This window comes from Alnus glutinosa, chromosome 14 (genome assembly GCF_958979055.1).
Source record: "Alnus glutinosa chromosome 14, dhAlnGlut1.1, whole genome shotgun sequence".
Taxonomy (NCBI): Eukaryota; Viridiplantae; Streptophyta; class Magnoliopsida; order Fagales; family Betulaceae; genus Alnus; species Alnus glutinosa.
In genome coordinates this window covers 17,665,877-17,682,229 of record NC_084899.1, presented here as the reverse complement: position 1 = coordinate 17,682,229, position 16,353 = coordinate 17,665,877, and the positions used below count along the sequence as shown (strand labels likewise).

The window sequence follows — 16,353 nt, the reverse complement described above, 5'->3', positions numbered from 1 at the left end:
TAAATATGCAAGGAAGTAAAAATTGTTTACAATTCTTTTTGTCTTAGTGCAGCGTGGTTTTATGGCATTTGGCAAGTGGCAACTCAGATTGTTTTTAACTTTTCATTTTCAAATTGTATATATGTCCTAATTTAAGTTGTCTTGATATGTATAGTCTATTTAGACAAATCTTAAATGATAAATCTCTCTTGACATGTTTATCAAGGTAAACAAAACTTTGATTAAATATGCAAGGGAGTAAAAATAGTTTGTCTTAATTCATTGTGGTCCAGTGACTCCATTTTGCAAGCTGCAGTTGTGCTGTAATTTCAGTTGTCTTGTAGACTTGTAGAGTTGTAGTCCTCTTTTTAATTTTGATCTCTTTGTAAATCTGATCTCTTTGTATTCGAGTAAAATTTGATTTCTTTCATACTCAGTGTAAATCTGATCTCTTTATAGTTTGTATGTTATAATTTGTAAACTCGTAATTTAAGTTTCACCTGTTTCGTTTTTTGATTCATAGCTTTAGATGAATCATGAATCGTTTATTCATGTATGTAGTTTGTAAATTGTAAATATGTAATGTATACAGTGACTACAGTCTGTTTATAGTTCATTTTTCATTTCATTAGTTTTTTTTTTTTTACCATTTATTAATGAATTAAACGAGCCATAATTGCTTCGAGCTGCCCAATTAGGGATCGACAAGCCGAGCCCTGAATCCGAAGCTTGTGCATCCCATTAATTTATAGGTTTCATCCAAGCTCGAGCGAGCCAAGTACTCGGATCGACTCGAAAAGACTGACTTAATAGTCCTAACCTTGATCCGGAGTTAGGGTATTACTCCAACGAGTCTATACAGAACAAGGATCTTTAAGCCTGGCTCAAGCTTGGGATCGACTCGTTTAAAATCTTCTTAAAACTAGCCGCTCCAAGAATGCCAAAACTCTACTCGGACCGGCTCGTTTAAAGCCCTAGGGGGCGCATGGGGGAGACTCGCCGCCACCCCCATGAGCCATCCCCCATGGGCCAGTGGTGGCCGCGCACCACCCTTGGCACATCTAGAATAGCCTACAGGCCACCCCCAGCCGCAAGCAACCCCTGGCCCATGGAGGTGGTTGCGCGGCCACCATAGGCTAAGGGTGGCTCACCGTTAAAAAAAATAATATTTTAAGATGATGTGGCAAAAAAACTGATGTAGCACTAACAGAGTCAAAAAATTGGACAGAAAACTCACGAAATGACTAATTTCAAATCCACAACAAACTTAAGGTGCAAAAATTGATTTTTAAACAGTAAGAGACTGATTTCAAATCGAGCATTGACTCAAGAATTTATTAGACATTTACACTTTTATTAAACAAAACAAATATCATATTATTAGTACATTTACAACTTTCCTTTCCCACTTAAAATTAACATGTAATTTTTTAAACCTTCAAGAGCTTATTGCAAATATTGTTATTTTGTATTTTTCCAAAATTTTAATTGTTAACATGAACTTGCACAATGGGTAAGAACATTCATATTGAACTCTTTAAAATCTCTTGAAATTTAATTCTAAAAATTTACTTTAGTCGACTTAGCTAGCCATTTTTCAAAACCATTAAACATCACTTTTTAAATATTTATGTACTTTAACTAAATATTCTATTTTATTGATGAAACCAAAAACTCTTTGCATTCAAAATTTATTTTAATTGACAGGAAAGATGAAAAAGTATGAAAGAAAAAGAACACTAAAAAAATAGAAAAATTACACTTTATTCCCCTAATGTATCCACCCATTAGCAATCTGACGTCCAATGTTTAATTTTTGGTAGATGACCCCCCTGATGTTGTCTACTTGTTCCACGTTGGACCTTCCGTCCACTTAGTCCGTCCAAGGAGACGTTGCACGTGACCTCTTAAAGCCAAACTTTCCAAAATTGTCCCTATTCAAAACGGTGAGTTTAGACAAATTCGTCACGCCTTCACATCCCCACCTTGGCTTCTTCTTCGGTAGAGTCCACGGCCCAATCAGGCCAAGCCAACCGGAAGGAGCTGGCTCAAGGAGTACATCGAACCAAGTCCATACTTTTCGCAGCTCTTGTAGGTTCTTCTACCCAGGCTCAAGGTGGTCTTCATTGACGAAATGGGTAGAGACGGTCTATTGGCCAATGTTCAGTTCAAAATATTCAAGATGAAACCAAGATGAACAATGGCGAACGTGAAGTTGGAGGATATGCCATTGCAAATTTTCCCGAATCTTCCAGTGAGGAACGTGTAGAAGATGAACAGAGTCCACCAAGCTGCAAGTGTTCATCATCAACATGACTATTCAGACGGAAAAAGAATAGGGAATCAGCATGTTTTTCCTCGTGGGGTTTTAGGGAAACCTTTGTTTAGTTGGGCTGATCATCCATCGCTAATCAACGATGAATTATGTATTCTAAGAAACGATGACGTGCAGGGAGATCAAGAACATAATCAGACGAATGAGGAACGTCTTCGAGAACATAACTGGCCAAACCAGTCACGACCTTCCGCTTAAAACCGTTGGAGGCTTCCATCACAACCAGCGAATACCCGTTTCTCGAACCCGAGACAACACTCACAGTGCAGTTTCTAGAACTTGAAGAACTTCTAGAAGAATCAAGGGAGCAAAGGTTTATCGGAGAAGGAATTGGACGAGCAGTGGAGAATGGATGGTCCCAATTTGCTTTCACGGCCAACACGGCAGCGCCAGTAAGATCAACGATGTTGGGTTTATCATGCGCTGTTGGCGATCATAGAAAACAATATATGAGGAAGATGATGACAAGTGTAAGATGGAAGTGAGATCTGGAAGCACCATGCACGTTGCTCTCCAAAATTGGCAACGTGGACGTCTAGCGATATCACATGCGTCGTGGGGGTCTCTTTCCAATTTGCACCAATACTAGATACACGAGGAAGTTATACCAATGGCTCACCATGATAATCTCGTTGGATCTGAACCCATTGTTCATCATGATAATCTCGTTGAGGTTGGACATGTTGCTGAGGCTGGAAGGGAGGCAACCTTGGAACTTCTTGTTGGCTAGCACGATGACGGACATTGAGTTGCTGAAGTTGTCGAGAAGATCGAACTTGAACCGGTTGTGGTTGATGAAGATGGCGTCCAATGGCTCGTTGAAGAGCTCTTTTGGCACAGTCCCTTCGAACTCATTGAATCTCATATCCAGGAACTTGAGCTGCGGGAGCTTCAAGACCACCTTCTGGAGATTTCTTGAACAGCCATAATCATCGTCCTGGGCCATCCCGTGTCGACCCAGAAGTTCAGAACGACGTCAAGTCCACGGTGAACTAGTACTTGGCCAACTTGTCGACCACCTCAGGGCTCAGCTACGACAAGCCATTGTGGGAGATCCACCTCTTGCTGGCCCACAAGTGCGCAATCTTCCGCACACACCACACCACGCATTGGAAGATGGGGTCTCGTTGATGTCGATGCTCTTTGCGTGCTGCAAAAGCATTGCCCAGGATAGGGTCTCCTGGAAGTCGGAGAAACAATGAGGGAGGGAACCGGATGGGTTGGTGGTAGTGGGTGAAGGTTTTGTGGGGGCGTTTGATGATGGCTTGCTTCACTTTGGTGTTTGTGGTGGAGTTTGTGTTAAGGGGTTTGTGGCTTCGTGACAGGGAAACGGCTATAAGCGGTAGGTTGTGGATGGAGCTCTAGTCGAGGATGCTGGCCACGGCCAGCTTTTGGCTCAAGGACATGAAGTATTCGAACAACCTCTTCAAAGTGGATAGAAGGTGCATGACGTGCTTTGTGGAGAGAAATGACATGTACATAGGCTACACGTTCTGCATGAGCCTAGTTTTCTACACGTGTACACGTCCTCTTTAGTGTTTTGTAAACTTTTAAGTTAAACGGTGTATTTTGTGTTGTCTTCTACCTTCCTTCTTCAACTTTGCCGCAAATGGCTATGGCTATGCACATACCACTACCACGAGTTCCTGGAATCTTAGTCACGCTAGTCTACACCGATAACAAACGTAAAAAGCTTCATGGTGAAGCAAACCATCAGACTGTAACAAGCATTTGGCCAGGTCAATGGATATAATTCCAGCATTGCAGCCCATCCCACCAAGGCTATAGCTCAAAACATTCCCCTTGAGCTTCTAACTTTTGCTACCTCATAATTACGCTAGCGAGAAAGCTTAGTTTAGAGGGAGAGTGAGAGAGAAAGAGTTTGAAAGATGTGGTGTTGTGGTAGTGTTCAAGTTGGAGAGAGAGGAAGACGAGAAAGGATGATATAGAGAGAGAAGAAAGCATTTAAAGTCCATGTTGGAATCAGGGTAAATGAAAGGGTAAAATAGTATTATTTTTTGTTTAAAAGGTCATGTGAATTGCACGTGACATTTTTTCTATTCAAAATGACGGGTGAGTAGACAGAAGGTCCAACATGGAACAAGTATACAACATCAAGAGAATTATCCACTAAAAATTAAACATTGAGCGTCAAATTACTAATGAATGGATAAATTAGGAAAATAAAGTATAATTTTCCCTTAAAAAGTCTTTTAACTTTCACTTTAGAACTTTAGAGAGCATTACAAAGAGCTCGCAATAATTGTTATGAAAGTGTAATAATAATAAAATAACCACTCATAACAAGACGAATCTTTATCAAATAAGTCTATGTGAAGATGTCAAACCAAGTTTAATTGTTAAGTTAGTAAGATTAACTCAAATCTAATTCAAAAAAGATGTTTGATTTTTGATTTGTAATTGAAACTCAATAAAAACGTTAAGAGTAAAAGTAAGATTAGTTTAAAAAGGATATAAAGAATTGATTTTACTGCTAACTTCAAAATAATAGTAAATTGAATTTAACATGAAAATTTCACATACATGAAAAATATAACTCACGTGTATCTGTCAAACACTCAATAATGTCGTCCAAAAATCTTTTATTAAAAAAAATATATATAATCATGCATTGACTTGTTCATTCATGTATCACTTCCACACATATAATCCACAATTTCTTGCCGTGAAGCCAATAGGGAAGATGCCATGGCGGGAAGTGTCATTTCGCTTGACCAAGTCTAGCGGGCACCGGTGGGGGCACTCTACAGCCAAAGCGATGTCTTCCATAGTGATCTCAAGATCAACCCCATCAGAGAAGTTAATAGAACTTCACAATCAAATGAAAAATTCCTGATAAAATAACCGACATGGTATTCAGCCACCGATATGGCTTACCGACACCAATACACTATGTCTGCTTATTCTATCAGAACTTATTATTTTATTGTCCATACATGAATGAGCAACGCAACTGCACAAGCAAATACTTTTTGCCACAATTTCTCTGGTTTGTAGATACCGTACTACAAATAATGCATCCATTCTCAAAATGTTTGTTAAACGGTGAATTTTGTAAGTTGTATTAAAATTTTAGGAAAAAGCTTGAAGTAATGACCTCCAAATTTGTAAGGAAGTTAGCAAAACACTACTTTCCTACTTTTTGCCACCATTATTTTCAAATCAAATGATTCAAATTATCAACTCCAAAGCTTAATCATTTGTAATATGCAATAATTTTTTTTAAAAAAAAATGATAATGCATGTCACATGCAATAACCTAAACCCTAAACTTGGAAGCAACAAAAAGAAAACCAAACTAAAAAGACAATGGCATGCAGCATCGTGTGAAGAATAAGACCTCAGACATCCAAGGAAGGATTGAAGCAGCACAAGCTCTCAAGCCTGGCGAAGGCGAAAGCTCTTAGGCGGCCACTGCGAATGTTTTGAGAAACAAGCCTTTGGATTTGTCATCATTGGACAAATTATGAAACAAAACGCATAGATATTGAATACCCAGAATAAATATGAAGGAAGAATGAGATTCAGCCATTTATGAATAGAATTTTCAAAAGAAAATAAACATAGCATTGTGAATTTCATATATAACAAAGCAAAAGTCCTGAATAAATAAGAAATTTGCTCAAAACATCTGATCACCAAAGGTTGCTGTGTGTGGAGGTGAGAGGGAAAATAAGTTTCAGACATCCAAGGAAGGATTGAACAGCACAAGCTCTCAAGCCCGGCAAAGGCGAAAGCTCTTAGGCGGCCACTGCGAATGTTTTGAGAAACAAGCCTTTGGATTTATCATCATCAACATTTGGCAAGAAACACAAAAACAGTGTCCAAATTTCACAGACACCATTCATGGGACTCAAAAAGAATTGCTTTTTATTGCCCAACAGGTTTTAAAAAAATCATTCTTTCTTCAAACAATGCGCTCTTCAGCCAAATTTAATGTACAAAATTCAAACCCAGAAACCAAAATCAATTATCCTAAAAGATTTTGTAATGACATCAGAATTTTACTCCACTAAGCTATAAAATTGAAGGCGTGTATGTACCACCCATTAATGATCAGCAAGACTAGAGAAGAGAAAGCTGACAAAGTGAGTAGGATGGATGGATTTGAGGGGCTTGTTCATCCCTAAAGCACTCAGAACATTGCTAAAGGGGTAACTGAAAATCCCCAAAATTATCACAATTTCCCATAACAAAGCCCTAAATGCTTCAAATTCAATTACTAAACATTTCACGAATTATATATATATATACTTCTTATTAGAAAGAACATCAGAAGTCATTCAACGAATGAAGCAAAATTGAAAAAACTAAAAACCAAATTAAAAAACCTGTTTAGCAGCTACAGAGAGAAAGAGAAGGCTTTAATTCATGGCGTGGAGGCTAGAGTAGAGGGGGACTTTATAGCTGAAAGAGTTGGGGTTTAGGGTTTCGTGAAATAGACGGCCAAGATTTGTTCTGCTGGATTTGGAGATGGAACATTCTGGATTTGGATTTGGGTTGGGTCGTTTGCTGTGGCTTGATTGATTCTTCTTGTCTCGGATGGGCTAGACTTAGGCTGGCCCAACCCAATGGCTCACAAAAAAAAAAAAAAAAGATTATATAGATGAAAAATTTCGGCCAAATCCTTCTATTTTCATGAAATTTCAATTTACAGTATAAATTTCAAAAATAACAACTCACTTCTTAAGGATATGTTTGGGTAACTCATGTTTTTTTATTATATTTTATTATTTTTGAAGAATATGTTTGGATTGATTTTTAAATCCAAATTCTATTTAAGTTTTATTCAACTTTTTTTAATTTTGTCTCAGGTTCTCTGAACCATTCAAATATAATTTTAAAAAACAAAATTTTTCGGTATTCGTAATTTTGAATATAGTAAAAAATAAAAGAATACAATACAAAAAAATTGTACATTCAAACAAGCCTTTAAGGAAGTCACATTTTTTAAAAGATTTTTCTTAAAATTTGATTCCTTGGTATTTATAGTGCCATATAATGAGTTTGTAAAGTCGCAATATCGTGTAAGTGTCACATATTAAAATAATAATAATAATAATGTTTTATTAAATATAAAAAAAATGAAAAAAGAAAAAGAATAAGGGTGAACCTATCTCTTGAGGACTTTAGGAGGCTGGTCATGTTTCCTCCGGAATCCTGATCATTCCATCAGATAATAATTCGACCACTCCAAAATCCTATTAAGGAGTAATTTAAGATGTGTTTTGTTTTTGAATAATAATAAAAAGTGATTGATATAATATTAAGTTGAAATAATTTATATGAAAAATATTAAAAAAAATATATATTTATTTTGTAGTGCGTATTTTTGTTTGAATAATAATAATAAAAAAAGGTAATTTGTGTGATATAAAAAGTGAAAAAAATTATAATATTTTGGAGTTGATTTTTTTAAAAAAAAGTAAAGATAGAGGCAAGTTATTTGCCAAATAACCCCTTGGAAAATGATAAAACTACAACCCCATCACAACTCCCTCACAACCCCCACTCACAATGGTGTGGGGCCCATGTGTGTGGGCCTCACACCATTGTGAGTGGGGTTGTGAAGGAATTGTGCAAAGGGATTGTGAGCCAATCATGTCCCTGAGCCCTTAAACTCCATTAAGGGGTGGTCAAATCCCTTCAATGAGACAATGATTATCTTAATTCCAAATGAAATTGATATTATTTATTTTATTATTAAGATTTAAAGTTTGTGAATTGAATGGTGTACGTAATTCTACATTATCTAAAATTTTTAAAAACCTTACTAACATTAACTTTATATACATCATTAGATGTACTAACTTAAAATCTTAATTATGAAAAGAATATCATTTTATTTCATTTGAAATGAAAATAAAACTGATCATATTCCTCCTCCAAAGTGAGGGTGGTACGATTACCCCTCATGTTTTTTGGTAGCAACCCTACCCGAAAGACCCTTTTTTTTTTTTTTGGGTATTTTCTTAAAAACATATAAAATTAATTTTTTAACAATGTGTAACTTATATGACGCCTCAGCGCATGTGATAGTGATATGTGACAATCTGAGAACATGGTATTAATCCCGTCAATACCATCTAACTAGTTTTCAATGAAAAATATTAATTTGAAGTGTGAATTATCTAAGGACTGAATTGTCAATATTTTAAACTCAAGAGAGTAAATTGAAATCATGCAAAAAATTATGAATTAACTTTCAACTTTCTCTAAAAAAAAAAATAATTCAAGATGTTTGCCAAGCAAAACGTTGAAAAAAATCCATCAACCAATTTTGAAAAGTTAAAAAAAAAATTTGTGCCTTCACATAAATCAGTCTTTTCTGTTTTCAGAATCCAATTGGGGAAAAAAATAATAATAAAGAACTAAATTTCAATGGAATTATGTTTGACATTAAAAATTGGAATATTTCTATCCCGAGTAATTCTAAATGTACGTTAATTGTTCATTAAAAAATGATTTGGCTTTTAAAATTACTATTGATCATTTTAATCAAATTGTGATTTTAAAAGCCACCTCATTTTTTTATGGACACTTGATGAACAGTTAATGTATATTTAGAATTACTCTTCTACCACATGTTCGGTTTGAACTGAAAATATTAAGTAATTCTATATGTACATTAAATGTTTATCAAATTATGAAGTGGCATTTAAAATTATCATTGTGTATGTAATTGATCAAATGATGATTTTAATCAAATGATAATTTTAAAAGTCGCTTCATTTTTTTATGGACACTTAATGTATTAGGGTGCGTTTGGGATTGCGATTTCGTAGACAATAAGTGCGATTTTAAACCAAATCGCAGAACATAAATTGTTTGGGAACTGCGCTTTTAAAAATTGCGATTTGAAAACGCAGAAAATCTACTTTTTCAAATCGTAGGTAAGATGATGTTTTTTTGAAAACGTAGAATTTTAAAGGCTAATTTGCGATTTTAAATGCTAAATTACGATTTTACCAAATGCTTAACTGCGTTTTTAAAAATCACTTTTTTCAAATCGTATATTTTAAAATCGTGATTTTAAATCGCACTTTTTGAAATCGCAAACTCAAACGGACCTTATTAAAATTACTAAAAAACGGACCTTATTAAAATTACTAGAAAATGTTCAATCGGGTAGAGAAAGGATCAAAGATGCGTGACCAAAGCAAATATCTTGAACCTCAAGGACATCATTGCAAAACTCCCTTAAAAACCAAAGCGTCTTTCTTGCTCTTTAAACCATCTCGATTTGCTTTTTCAGTTTTCACAACTCGTACAAGCTCTCTCTGTTACTCTCTCTCTGCGCTAGGGTTTCGATCAAATTTCAGAACGAATTCAATGGTAATTTCTTTTCTCAAGATCTGAATTTCAATCTTGCTAAACCTCTCGTAGTTGATTCTGAAGCTTTTGTTTTTCTCTACGATTCCTTGAAAATTCTCAGGAAGGCGGAGGCAATCTAGAGGCGTCGATAGAGCAATTGCTGAATGTGGAGAAGCAGATGAGGCTGGCCGGCGAGGTGGCCGGCACCAAAAAAGCCGCCACTGACATTCTTCAGCTCTGCTTCGAAGCGCGAGCCTGGAAGACCCTCAATGATCAGATTATTCTGTTGTCCAAGCGCCGGGGTCAGCTTAAACAGGTACCTCAGAAATTTGCGAGGTCTTGGATTCGTGGATTTTTTTTGTTGTTCGGTTTTGAATTTGTGTTTATTTGGATTGTTCGTGTAGTGGGGTTTTTCTTGATTTGGTTGCATAAGCTGTAGTTTGGTTGAATCTTGCATGTTTGATTTTGGGCGTTTTGACAGTCTTTTAGTTTCCCTTTAGTGGGAGTTGTTTGAAATTTGTATCTTTGGTGAAGAAATATGGTGCTTGAGTTTTGAAATGGGTACTAGAGCTGGGTGCTTGATTGATCCCACTTAGTGATTCATGTTAGATTTTGCTGTTCGTTATTTGAAATTGTGTAGCATTCTATATTTTGTGGATAAATTTTGGAGTTCTTACTATGTGGTTAGGATAAACATATTTGTTTTTGACACACTTTGGTTTGGATAGTTTAATGACTTAGTGTTGGCATGTCTGTATAAATTAACTCAAGCAAACAATAATAAATAAACCGCTTGACCATTAATGACTTAGTTTTGAATATCTATATACCGTGTTTCAATGGGTCATAAAAAAGTGATATGAACATGCAGGCTGTTCGTTGGAATTATTAGATTTATTTGTTGGAATTGGGGAACGAATTAAGAAATTGTAGTATATCTAGGCATCCTTTTGTATGCACTCATATTATCTCATATGCATTTGTGTGGATTTTGTGCTTATGAATGGACATTAGTCCAAGAGAATTTGTATGTGCTTGGTATGGACTGCTTTGGACTACATTAATTTTATCATGGTTTCTCTTAGGTTTTCAATAGTTTATGCATCATTTTAAATGTTGAGTCTAATGATACTTGAGTTGTGAACCCCTTGCCAATCTTATTTACATAATATCTAAAAGTTCTTTGGCTTTTTCCTTTTTCTTTCTTCCTTCTTTCTTTTCTTTTGTTCATGGGGATTTCTTTTTTTCACAGGCTGTAACTGCGATGGTCCAGCAAGCAATGCAATATATAGATGAGACACCAGATGTTGAAACTCGTATAGAGCTCATTAAAACATTAAATAGTGTATCTGCCGGGAAGGTAAATATATGCTGATACGTTTCATGTTCTGTTACCAAGCATCTAGTCTAACACCATATGTCTTCTTGTACTTTGTCTAATAAGATCCTCTGATTCGTAGATATATGTTGAGATCGAAAGAGCCCGGTTGATCAAGAAACTTGCAAAGATTAAGGAAGAACAGGGGCTTATAGCTGAAGCTGCAGATTTGATGCAAGAAGTTGCAGTAAGTTTGGGTTGCCTCATTTGCTGGTAGCATTCTTAGATGTCCTAGTCTGATATAAGAAATCAATATATAGTTGGAGTTATTGGATCTGCGTCCTTTTTTCTAGTACCATCATTTTGATTATCATGCTTTGCAGGTGGAAACTTTTGGTGCCATGGCAAAAACTGAGAAAATTGCATTCATTCTTGAACAAGTACGTGCCTCTTTTTGTTGTTGTTTTTGTTACTCTCAGTACTTGTTGATTAATAAAAGAACACTTTTTCTTTTTTTCTTTGTTGGCTATAAGACTGATCCTAATTGCATGTTACTTGGTTGGTGAAGGTACGTTTGTGCTTAGATCGCCAGGATTTTGTACGTGCTCAAATATTGTCGAGGAAGATTAGTCCAAGGGTTTTTGATGCTGATACTTCGAAAGAAAAGAAAAAGCCTAAAGAAGGTGACAACATGATTGAAGAACCTCCTGCTGATATACCATCTTTGTTGGAGTTGAAGCGGATCTACTATGAATTAATGATAAGGTACATTGGTTCCTACCCTCTTTCCTTCCTTGTAATTCTGTTTTATGATTGCTGTAGTTGTCATATTCATGATCAGATTTTGATTCTCGCCAAGTTTTCTTGAAGGTTCGCATATGGTCAATCAGATTCTTACTTCGTTGTGTACCATAATCGTTGGTTGCTCTATTTAATATTACTACTTTAGGTTTTTGGAAGATATTTTAGCTTCGTTACTTATCAAAAAGAAGATATTTTAGCTTCGTTTTTTTATACTTTGTATCTTTGGACGGTGACTTTTGTGTCCCATTTGTCGCTTAGTTTTGGCGATTTTCTTGTTCGTTTTTTGCTTTCTAGTTAGGTGCTTTCTCTTGTATACTTCCGGTGTACTTAGGGGCGACTTATGCTTTTAATAAGACCAATTTATTACTTATCAAAAATATTACTATGTTGGTTTTGGTGGAAGGATTTTGCACTGTAAAATGTTTTACATAGAGAAGCCTTTCCAAAATTTTTGTGAAATTTATACCCAAGTACCCAATCATATATTTTTATAAAAGATGTCTTGGGGGAAGTTTGATTGTAACTAATTACAGGGCCCAGGGATTCGTTACTGCTTTCCAGAGAATCAATTAGATGTTTGACTTTGACATGATCAATGGAAAATACCGATTGTTATTCTGGTAACTAGTTGTACAACATGCCAGCAATTGTACTTCCTCTTTTATTTGGAATTAAGTAATTAACGGTCTAATTGTTACCGCAATTTTTCTTCATTTGGAACATCTGATACCTTTTTTCTACCACAATATCAGATCGATTAGTTGGACTTATTTTTCCTGGCATCTAGTTGAACTATGTACTACCTTCCTACATTGACTACCATGACTTAGTTTCTAATTTACTTTATATCATCTGATGTAGTGAACATTGTGAGTATTATTTTATGTGGCTACTTTGAGAGGGGATAATTTTTTATTAGTGCTAGATTGATTTAGGACATGAACTAGTGAACTTTTATATGAGCTCCATAAATCCCATTTGTTTCTTGGTTGCAATCCTGTGGATTGGTTGGAGGAATAATATAATTGAATTCTTATGGTTAAATTTTTATAGTCGGCAGTACTATTTTTATGTGAAGATTTAGCATGTTGCTTATACATCACCTATGACCACCATCTCCGCCGTCACCACTTTCCCTTGAGTTGTAGGACCAACTATAAAGTAAATGTGGCAATTTCATTTAAATGGCCTACCTGATCAGAGAAGTATTTATCTAATGGAAACCATGTCAATACTGATATTCTGGGAAGACATTCAGATGAAAACATTTTACTCCACTTTTTCGAGAATCTGTTCTTGTCGACTGTCTTTATTCATGATGCTCCACGTAACGATTACATATTTGCCTTTATTGCAAAAGTAAACAGATATAGCTTATGCTGTTGTTTCATCATCTTTGTAGGTATTTTACCCATAACAACGATTATCTTGAAATTTGTCGCTGCTATAAGTCAATTTACGACATTCCGTCTGTCAAAGAAAACCCAGCACAGTGGATGCCGGTAAAGATCTTTAACATTTCATCTCTTCCTTGATACTTTTGAACTTCCTCTGACATTGTTCTCCATATAGGTCCTGAGGAAAATCTGTTGGTACTTGGTTCTCGCACCACATGACCCAATGCAGTCGAGCCTTCTCAATTCAACCTTGGAGGATAAGAATCTTTCTGAGATTCCAAATTTCAGGTATGTTGTTCGCATGTCTTCCTTTAGTTTACTTGGTCAGTATCTGCTGTTAGTCTTGGTTGATACCTAAGGCATTGCCTTTGGTGTTGTGATGTAGGTTGCTGTTGAAACAAGTGGTCACAATGGAGGTCGTCCAATGGACATCTCTTTGGAATACATACAAGGATGAGTTTGAGAATGAAAAGGGCATGCTTGGAGGCTCTTTGGGTGACAAAGCAGCAGAAGACCTTAGACAGAGAATAATTGAACATGTGAGTTTTGCTTTAGCGGCAAAGACAGTTAGTTAGGTGCCTTCTATTTCCCTTAATATAGTTGGAAATTATTCAGTTCATTTGCAACTTTCTTGATGCCATTTCAGAATATTCTTGTTGTTTCAAAGTACTATTCAAGGATCACCTTGAAGAGACTTGCAGAGCTGTTGTGCCTCAGTATCCAGGTTCGCAAATGCCATTTTAAATTTACTTTCTCAAGTTTAGGTACTTTAACCACATTGTTTTAAATTTGCGTATACTGACTGCTAACGTTATTTCCCATGCTGATTCTGGGCTTTTGCCTCTCTCTACTGATTGGTTGGCGTGGCAGTCTGATGTTTATCAATTCAAGATTTGCATTTCTTCCAATCCAATTTAACTACATATTTCTGTCCTTTTTCAATTTAGGAAGCTGAGAAGCATCTTTCAGACATGGTTGTGTCCAAGGCACTAGTGGCAAAAATAGACAGGCCAATGGGAGTAGTCTGTTTCCAAACAGCAAAGGATAGCAATGACATTCTTAACTCGTGGTCGCTGAACTTGGAAAAGCTGCTTGATCTTGTTGAGAAGAGTTGCCACCAAATACACAAAGAAACCATGGTTCACAAGGCTGCTCTGAAAGTTTGAAAATGATACATTCGCCCAAATCGCTGGTATTATCTCTCTCTCTCTCTCCCTCTATCCCGCCGTAGCAATGCAAAAAGAAAAAGAAATAAACATTTATTTCGGATGACAATCCTACTTCATCCTTGTAATGCAGGTTGCCTCAAATTAAGCTGTGACTGAAGTGCTTTAGATCATATTGATTATCACATTTGCTGACTGGGTTGGTAAGGCTGCATTTATCAGGTGTTTTATCCGTTACTTATTTGTTTTTGTCGGTCAGATCAGAAATAGGGAAATTGAATATGCTTCCTGGAACTCTGATAGTAAGATTGTTGTATACTACCGGCACAATACCTTGCCGCTGACTAATGGCAGGTCCCTGAAATGGGCTTTTGTTTATAGCGGTGGAAAGAAATTGAGTGCTTGTATTCTTTTGCCATTTTAGAGATTTGGACATCTTCCACATCATTTCCGTACTTGATTCATTTGTGTGTTTGGATGTTTCGATTCTTTGCATTGATATGGCTGTGATTTAAAACGTGTCTATTTCTCATATGCAATACAGACGTGGGGAGCCAAACCAAAGGTATAAAGAACGCCAAATTTGAATAAGAGAAATGTTTGGTTTTATTCTTTTGCACTTCTATTGTTTATTTCTGTATACAAGATGTGCAATCTATCATTGAATTTATGGAATCACATGTGGATTTTACATATTTAATGGTGAATTTGTAAAACAAATGTATAAGAGAATGATATCAAACACATTTGCATAATAAATTCTTCTCGAATATTGAAGAAGAAAATGTACTGCTAGTTTTGAGGCTTAGCTTCATACGGTCTCGTTTCAGCCTGTCAATACTTTAGGTTCATTCTCATAAAGAATAGGATGAAGGGTGATTTTGGGTTCAAAAGGCCAACGAATTTTGTGTAATTTAAGAAATAAATCTTTTTACTTCTAAAATACGTCACATTCTTTGGAACATAATCCAAATATTATAATAAAAAATAAACAATGGGAGGAGTGAAATTATTTCTTTATTTGTTTTATGTTTGCACAATCTATGACGAGTGAGTGGTCACGGACCCAAAATGGAATCAGATTAACTTCGTTTTAAGTCAAATGAAGAGGATTTATATAGTATGAGATTAAATCATTTAATCTTTATTGCTGTATATTATTTAAAATTTAAAATAATTAAATGGTGTAGTACTATATATACCCTTAAATGCTATAATCCATTTTTTATTTTTTTTCACACAAATTGTAAATTGTAGTAAAACATTTGGTATACCAAACATTTTTCTTCCACGATCCATAAATGAAGGTAGAGTTGGAATTGACAGAAATTTCATCCCTACTAACTTTTAAAAGCAACTGTCTTTTAAGCTATTAAAAATGGGCAAATTTTTTACAATCTAGTTTGTATGAAATTTCATACAACCCACATATAAAAGTGACATGCGTCTTTTAAATACGTGAGAAACACATATTTTTTTATTAATACTATTAAAAAAGCATGTGAGAAGCGCATGTTATTAAAAAAATATGTGTTTCTTACATGTGAATGGACGCATATCAATCTTATATATGGATTGTACAAAATTTCCTACAAACAAAATATTTTGAGAAGTACATGAAATTAAAAAAAAGGAAAAAAATTTCCTACAAGGGTTTGTAGGAAATTTTATACAATCTACATATAAGATTGACACGTGTCCCTTTATATGTGGTAAATACATGTTTTAATAGCATGTGTTTCTCACATGCTCTTTTTTAATAGCATTAATTAAAAAAAAAAAAAGTGTTTCTCGCATTTTTAAAGGACAGATGTCATTTTTATATGTGGGTTGTATAAATTTCTTACAAATTAGTTTGTATGAAATTTTTGTCCCTAAAAAAATGGACAAATTTTCTACAAACTGGTTGTTAAACAATTTATGTTAAGGTGGGAATAGAATCTTCATAATGTCGAATGAAACAAATACTATTCATTGGAAATGGATATTGTCCGTACTGAATTTAAATTATCAATTTCA

At 35.3% G+C, this 16,353-nt stretch overlaps 1 protein-coding gene, 1 long non-coding RNA gene and 3 other non-coding genes across 6 annotated transcripts; 1 reads left to right on the top strand and 4 right to left on the bottom strand.

Moving 5' to 3' along the window:
* Nucleotides 1–4,813: 4,813 nt before the first annotated feature.
* LOC133857833 (uncharacterized) lies at nt 4,814–6,717 on the bottom strand. 2 transcript variants are annotated; one of them, XR_009898384.1, is made up of 2 exons: nt 6,667–6,717; nt 4,814–5,167 (listed from the first exon to the last, which is right to left on the bottom strand). It is a non-coding gene; the product is annotated as an uncharacterized LOC133857833 (long non-coding RNA). The 2 variants fall into 2 exon arrangements; XR_009898383.1 differs by lacking the exon at nt 6,667–6,717 and adding an exon at nt 5,676–6,660.
* LOC133858212 (small nucleolar RNA SNORD14) lies at nt 5,673–5,796 on the bottom strand. Its single transcript, XR_009898489.1, has one exon. It is a non-coding gene; the product is annotated as a small nucleolar RNA SNORD14 (small nucleolar RNA).
* On the bottom strand, nt 6,011–6,133 carry LOC133858211 (small nucleolar RNA SNORD14). Its single transcript, XR_009898488.1, has one exon. It is a non-coding gene; the product is annotated as a small nucleolar RNA SNORD14 (small nucleolar RNA).
* Nucleotides 6,371–6,470, bottom strand: LOC133858206 (small nucleolar RNA snoR99). The gene has a single exon (XR_009898484.1). It is a non-coding gene; the product is annotated as a small nucleolar RNA snoR99 (small nucleolar RNA).
* A 2,806-nt stretch (nt 6,718–9,523) lies between the features above and the next one.
* On the top strand, nt 9,524–14,781 carry LOC133857623 (26S proteasome non-ATPase regulatory subunit 12 homolog A). The gene is made up of 12 exons (XM_062292894.1): nt 9,524–9,670; nt 9,771–9,965; nt 10,902–11,009; nt 11,110–11,214; nt 11,351–11,407; nt 11,536–11,732; nt 13,174–13,273; nt 13,344–13,456; nt 13,554–13,707; nt 13,815–13,892; nt 14,116–14,360; nt 14,468–14,781. Exons 1-11 carry the CDS (start codon nt 9,668–9,670, stop codon nt 14,332–14,334), a joined length of 1,329 nt encoding a protein of 442 aa, XP_062148878.1. The 5' UTR covers nt 9,524–9,667; the 3' UTR covers nt 14,335–14,360; nt 14,468–14,781.
* Nucleotides 14,782–16,353: the final 1,572 nt, after the last annotated feature.